General features: G+C 36.6%; 1 protein-coding gene across 1 annotated transcript in view; it reads left to right on the forward strand.

The window, feature by feature from the left end:
• Nucleotides 1-841: 841 nt before the first annotated feature.
• Nucleotides 842-7132, forward strand: part of LOC138049720 (proteasome activator complex subunit 4-like) — a 64943-nt gene continuing 58652 nt past the window's right edge. Inside the window, exons 1-9 of the mRNA XM_068896122.1 lie at nucleotides 842-1035; nucleotides 2171-2311; nucleotides 3816-3932; nucleotides 4670-4714; nucleotides 4863-5012; nucleotides 5183-5246; nucleotides 5465-5539; nucleotides 5855-5974; nucleotides 6609-6698. Coding sequence (XP_068752223.1) covers nucleotides 860-1035; nucleotides 2171-2311; nucleotides 3816-3932; nucleotides 4670-4714; nucleotides 4863-5012; nucleotides 5183-5246; nucleotides 5465-5539; nucleotides 5855-5974; nucleotides 6609-6698 — 978 coding nt within the window. The 5' untranslated portion in view covers nucleotides 842-859. The remainder of the gene's footprint in view (nucleotides 1036-2170; nucleotides 2312-3815; nucleotides 3933-4669; nucleotides 4715-4862; nucleotides 5013-5182; nucleotides 5247-5464; nucleotides 5540-5854; nucleotides 5975-6608; nucleotides 6699-7132) is intronic.

Here is a 7132-nt window from a genome sequence, read left to right on the forward strand (position 1 = left end):
GGCTAAAGCGCTGTCGGAGGAAAAAGTAGTGAGAAGAAGATCTCTAGCCAAATACCAAGGAGTAGCGCTGGTGTGTGCTGTTGACGTAGGACTTTTGATTTCTGAACACGTTTTTATTATAGGAAATTCGCGACAAAGTAGTCTTTTTCTTGTTGTTATCCATGTAGCGGGGGTTGGGTTTGGTATTTTGCATATTTTAATACGTCCTGGAAAAAGAAATGCTGCACAGTTGACAGTTATGGAATAAAGGACTGTGTCGAGTTACCGCACTACCACAGGTACGCAATGCGTACTTATTTTTCACGAAAGATACATGAACCACAGGCAATCAGTGTTGATGGTCAGGCCAAAACAGACATAGCTTCCTGTGGGACTTAACAAGCTTTTTAAAATCAATTCTTTGCTTCCTGATACAAATTCCTAGCAATACAAAAAATAGGCATACGGGAGGCAGGCAACGCACCATATACATGTATATGTATATGTACATGAGTCGGGTATGGCTTCATAGCCTTTAGCTGCGTTCTTGCTGTGTTCATAGTTTTGAGTTTGCAAAATATTACACAAAGAAAGTGATGCTTATATACAGTCACGATAGATTAGTATTATGGTGTACGGTGCATCCATGGCATTCTCCCATGAAGAGATTACTTGCATATTTGCTCACTGCGCACACGGTAATGAGTTGATCCGCTGACTTGAGCTCAACGCTTTGTAATGGTGAATCGGCGAAAAAGATCCTGAAAAGTGGACGCGGGATTTTGTATGTGCACTGTTCTTGCAATGTGTAATAATTTATGAAAAAAAGGAAATTTTAGGTGGCAACAAGTGGGCTTCGTGAGATCACTGTTTGATAGATATGTTAGATTTTAAGCCCCAAAAGGAAATAGTTTACAACCGTTTCCTACCGTACAAAGACCAGCTTGATGAAGAATCGAACAAATTTCTCTCCGAGATAAAATACAACCTCGGACGTGCTGTTATATTTAAGGAGACAAGTCCTGGAATTCTTTACTGGAGCAATAGATTAACAAAGTAAGTAGCTTTGACGAAAAGGTAAATGGTTATTTTTAACCGCGTTTACGTCTGACTTTTCCTCTAGTCATGACTAATTTGATTAATCTTTGTACGTGTTCTCTGGTAGTAAGACATAAGTTCGCAGGCGCGATATTAAAGCTCTGACCTCGGTTGTTCAAAAGGTGGATAAACGCTGTCCATCGAATAAATCACTCGGATAAACACTAGCAAAACCAATTGAGTCATCCATTGGATAGCGCTATATATCCATCCTTCGAACAACCGGCCTGGCGCCCGTTTCTCGAAAGTCCCGAAACTTTACGGGCCATTTTCGTGTCACAATTCCCTTTGTATCTCAAGAACGGAGAGGATTTAATTCGTCAAACTGCACATTTATTTTTCTTTTTGTTACCTTGAAACATGTTAAAAGATCGGCTTTCCAAAACAAGCGGTTGGCAATTTCACAAATGACTTTTCGGGACCCGAAAAGTTTTCAGGACTTTCGAGGAGCAGGCCCCTGCTCCTTTGTCAAGCCAGAACTTATAATCTGAAATTAAGTGCTGACCTTTTCACTGACATTTTAAATTTTTATTAACTAATTAAACGTTCGCATGCGGCCAGCCAAAGTAATGGACCTCTATTGAGCGTAATTAAAATGCCGGTATGACATAACACAACTTGATTTATTCATAATTATTATTCAAAGTATGAATCAGAAAAAAAATTTAAGTACCTAAAATGCAGCACAAAGCATGGGTAGACCTTTGCTTCACAGCCAATTTGCTATGAAGCGACAATCTTTCCTCTGAAATCATTCCAGTCAGCAAATGCCCAGGGTATGCCCGTGGGGGGATTTTGAAGCTTTGATTTGATCGATACATAACCTGTCGTTCCCCCACATATATTTATTAATGTGTCTAACTGCTCATTTCAATGATTTGGTCTTTGACACTTGTTTTAGTGATTAAAATTTAGGGTTAGGGTTGGTTAGCTATCATATAATGATTGTCAGAATACTATGGGGCAGATCGACTCTGGGGGAGAATAACCTGTATTCCTGTAGGTCACCTTTTTTCCATGAGTTACTTAGCTGGCAATCCTGAACTTATTTACCAAGTGGTGAGTTGTATTGTCTTTTTGGTTGTATTCCCAGTTACTTAAAGCTCTATGGCCGAAAATTTTCCAAAGAAGACCATTTGAACTTTGTGCACATCTTCTTTGAACTGACAAGCGCTCCTAAGTTGGATCCTCAGTATGTCATTGCCTTTGGACATGTTTTAATTCAATTGCTGAAGTGAGTGAAAAACTAAAGTCAACACTAATTAACACTAATTTTGCATTGGGTGGTGGAATACGAAAGAATGATAGACCATTTTAACAACTGTGAAGGAAATCAGTGTCCAAAATATCCAGTGGCTGTTACAACTGGCAGCCAGATCCTCAATAGGGCAATTAATTATAACAGGGAGACAATATGGGAAGTTAGCGTGGATCATATACCCTCGATAGACGCCACTCCCACAGCTGGCAAATCCCTGAAGAGAGCCCTAGATGCCAGTGCTCAAACTCCACAAACAATGCTGCAAATCGTTTGGCATTAGACTGAGTAAAATTTGTTAAGTCTCACTTCCTGGAGTTAAAAGAGTGGACATAGTTTTTGACTGGTTAACACCTCACAATGCACATTGGTTTCAAGAACAGATGGGATCCTGGGACATGTGCAATCCGCATAATAATTGCTGCTATAACCCTGATGGAAAACTTCTTGTTGCTGACTCCATTAAATTACATTGAACTGCATTTTAAGGGAAAGAGGGAAGGAAGGGGTTATTAAGTTCTTGTAATTATCAATTCCACCACCGTTATCCCTATAAAAATTTGTACTTTTCTTTTGACTTTGCTGAATGCTTAAACTCTTGCATATATGTATTCTGGTGACCTTCTTAGTGGAGTCAGGTTGACCCCAAAGCATTGGAATTTCTTTCATTTTGCTGTAAGCTTGACACAAGTGCATAATTACAATGTAACTCAAACGATTGAAACGAATATCAATGACAAGTCAAAGTATACCTTTGGCCTCTCACCCTGTCTTTCAATTTAAGTTTGAATATCTAGATTTTAACTGTCATATTTGGATCGAAACAGTCATATACATGAAAAAAATACTAGATTCTGATTGGCTAAGAGCAGTGCCGTTCAGGTGTAACACCAGTGCAAAAAAACTGTAATACCAGTGCAAATTACACATCGAAATTCTGGATTATGATTGGCTAATAAACAATAGGGTTTGGTCAGAACCAATCAAATTTTTTGTTTTCAAATCAAGCATGCGCCCTGGATGGTGCAATTTACATGTATGTTGCAATTTTTCCCTGATTGCATAATACATGTACATGTGCGTTTCTTCTGCTTAATCATCTGAATTTTTTCATGACTGTATAAAGATTATTATTAATAAGTAATCACATGAAATTTCTCGTGCAATTTGGAATAAATGAGCATGTGTAAATTTTTTCAAAGACTACATGTACAAATTGCACCTGCCCATATTTTGGTCGTGTTTAAAAAAAATTACTCATCTCATGCTTATATATTATTCCAAATTGCACTCAAAATCATGTGATTACCTAGATACATATACCTGATGGACAGGGACAATCATTAGAAATCATCTTTAAAAATTTGTCATTTTCCATTCAAAGTCGGTCTCCTTTTGGAATATTTTACTTAAACAACACCTTGGTGTTATCCTCATTCCTCTTTTAAATTTTGTTCTACTGTACTTTGCTTTTCCCCAGGAAAAGAGAGCTTTTATCTAGAGATGACCTAGTGTTACCTTGGAGACCTTTATATGACCTTGTGGAATTTACATTTCATTCTAAATATGAAGTTGCCGGACTAAAGAAACACCCCTTGTAAGTCAGAATTAATATGATTTACATATAGTTTATTCATTAAGTCTACTTTGCCATATGTTATTTAAAATGGTAATATTTTTTAAAATGGTCACATATCATGATCTAAGTGGTTTGTAAATTTTGAGATGCAGATTTTGCAAAATCTACTGGTTCAGTACTTGTTAACTTGGTACATACATGTAACCATGTTTTTCAGGTACAGCCCAGTACATACACTTGTACGTGTACACCTGTAGTAAGGGTGTAATCTATTCATTAACAGAACTGACAAAAGGCTTTTTAGGCATCTATGGATGCTCTCTTTTAGTATTCAATTGCATCCAGTTGAGGTAGAAAAAAAAAAGGTATTAGAAGCAAGAAGCTGTCATCTAAGGGATGCAGGGATGGCGCAGTGGTGAGAGTACTTGCCTCCCACCAATGTGGCCCGGGTTCGATTCCCAGACACGGCGTCATATGCTTTCTTTGGGTACTCCGGTTTGCTCTCTCCTCAAAAACCAACATTTGACTTTGACTTGGTTTGTGTTAGTTACTAATTTTAGTTTACATTGTTCCCAATTATCTAACCTAGAACAACTAGACACTTTTTCTCTTTCATTCTATCGTTCTCCTTAATTTTGTTTTATCAATAGTCTTGTCTGAATACATCATCTTATGATGTGGACGACATGTAGTGTACATGTATGTTCATGAGAATTAGAATAGTCTTAAAAGTTTTCTTGAAACTTTTTTCACAGAAAACTTGAAGAAACTGTCAAACATGTTGTGCGTGTTTCTCGGGTGTAAGTATCATAATCTTAAATTTTGCTTAAGCTTGGTACTGGAATGCAGCTGTGCTTAACACTCATTGGACAAAACAAACTGTTACTCAGAATTATGCATTGTTAATTATCACCATAATAAAGCTTTTCAATACCTTATTCCCTTCAGGTATTTTTCTGAAGAATCCACTCAAGAGATGCTGGATGAGTGGAGACCATTGTTGTGTCCTTATGATATAACCTTTGGCAAAGCAATGTTTTACTTTTCATTATTCTTACCAACAACGCTTCCGCCAGAGAGGCATGATAAAGGCTTCAAGTAGGTATTTTGTGTTGCGAGTGGTGTCTTGATAAGGACATTGGATATTCGTTTCTTGAGTAACATTCCTTCCTAGATGCATTGACTTCAGGATGTCTGTCCATTCCATTTCAAAGATGATGTGATGTGCTTTATTTCGAAGATGTTAATTTTATATCTTAATGTACTAGGTTGTGGTTTGATGAGCTCTTAGGTATTTGGCAATCTTGTACCAACAATTCAAGGTGGGAGGAGGTGGGTATATTTTCTTTATATTCTATATACATGTACCCTATGAAAAACTGATCATAGAATTGTAATGTCACCTTCAAGAGTTCACAACCGGATCATTATAATTAAAGTATCTCTTTTATAGATCTGGGCCACAATTTGATAAACTGTATAATTATATTACAACTTATAGCCCAAAGCATATACGACCCTTCAATAATTTTAAGTAAAATTTCTCCTAGGACTGTTTAAAGTTGTTCTCCAGGCTTGCTAAAGACAATATTGGGTTTGTTGACTGGACCCCATATCTTCCAACGGTGAGAAAATTGCAAATTTGAAAAGATAGATAATCATATCATTAATTATTTACTTATATGTCAAATCATGACTCAAAATATTATCCCCATCCCTCTTATGCCAAAAGTCCAAAGGTTACATGATCTGGTGCAATATTTTAAAGTGCTCTGACTTTTCTTCAATCCAATGACTTTTGTGAAGAATAGGAATTTTTTTATTAAAATTGAACAACCATGCTGAACTATAGCCAATATCTGTAAATTTTTCATTTGAGGTACGTTTGGTATAATAATTATTATACTGTATTTGATTTAATGATGTCTTTTTGTCATTAGGTGTTCACTCGAATTTTACGCACATTCAGTCTTCCGATTGGTGGAAATACTCCACTGAGCAGTCCAAAAGACTATTCGACCATTCTTAATTCATTTGTTGTCTGGATTGTCAACACAATGGTAAGTACAATTTATTTTGTTGATCTTTATAGCTCACTTTAAAAGTTTTTGTTGATGTGCTAGTTGGCCGCTTGGTTGATTCATCAGCAAGATCTGGTTTCCAACCTTGTTCACAGTTCAGTTCAGTTCAGTTCATTTTATTTGCTTTTATAAATTATAGTACTAATTACATGTAATTATCATACATTTGGCAGGCAGTCCAGGAAGCTATTTTGCTTATCACACTTTTTTTGTGTTAGAGTTAGGGTCCTTAGACGATGCGATTCCTTAGGTCGGTAGCCAAAATAACACAACTGTTGGCTAGTTCCAAGTGTATGGTTACAGTGAAGGTCAAAATTATTTCTATATTATGGCAGTGATAGCTTTATATAATTAATAATTAACTAATTGCAGGTTTGCAGACTTCCTGATTTGGAACCTGAGCCAGAGAATATTTTTCTTATTGCTGACTGAAAGAATAGCTACCTTTGCAGACAGAAAAAAAAATGTTGTTCCTAGAACTCTTAGACTACTAGAATCAAGATCCATGTTAATGTAACATTAATGTCACATACTTTTTCAAGTACCATTAGATTGTCATCTCTTTTACTAATTTACACATTTAATTTTCATTGATTCTTTTTTATAAATGCAGCATCGTTCCAGCCCAACTCAAGATCATCTCTGTAAACTGTTCAGAGCTCTGGAGTCTTTTTATCATCCCTCAAATAATGGACGTTACACAGTAAGCCAGAAAATCAACTTGTGAAATACTTTTAATGTGACTGGGTATCTAATTCACAACAAAAAATGACAGAAGGGTTGTTGCTAAGGTCAGCGATATATGGTCCATTAGCTTTCCCTCAAAATTATACATGTACAACATCATGGTAAACAACACTAAAGACTAAAAGCGGAGCTCCCGGATTATTTGTTCTTACAATTAGTTAACTTGGCTTTGGCCTGCAAACCAATCGAAACCCAGCACCTGGACAGTGGTCAACTTAAAAAAAAAAAACAGCTGACCTTGATGAACTCTAAACTTGAGCCGTTATGTGGTCATATGATACTGGTCAGCGGATATCTTGTTTTGACAGGTAGGTACTTGGTGTATGGGCACACGTATTGTACCAGAATATATTTTGACAGGTGTCAATTGACCATAACATGGATGCCCAA

This window comes from Montipora capricornis, chromosome 5 (genome assembly GCF_036669925.1).
Source record: "Montipora capricornis isolate CH-2021 chromosome 5, ASM3666992v2, whole genome shotgun sequence".
Taxonomy (NCBI): domain Eukaryota; kingdom Metazoa; phylum Cnidaria; class Anthozoa; order Scleractinia; family Acroporidae; genus Montipora; species Montipora capricornis.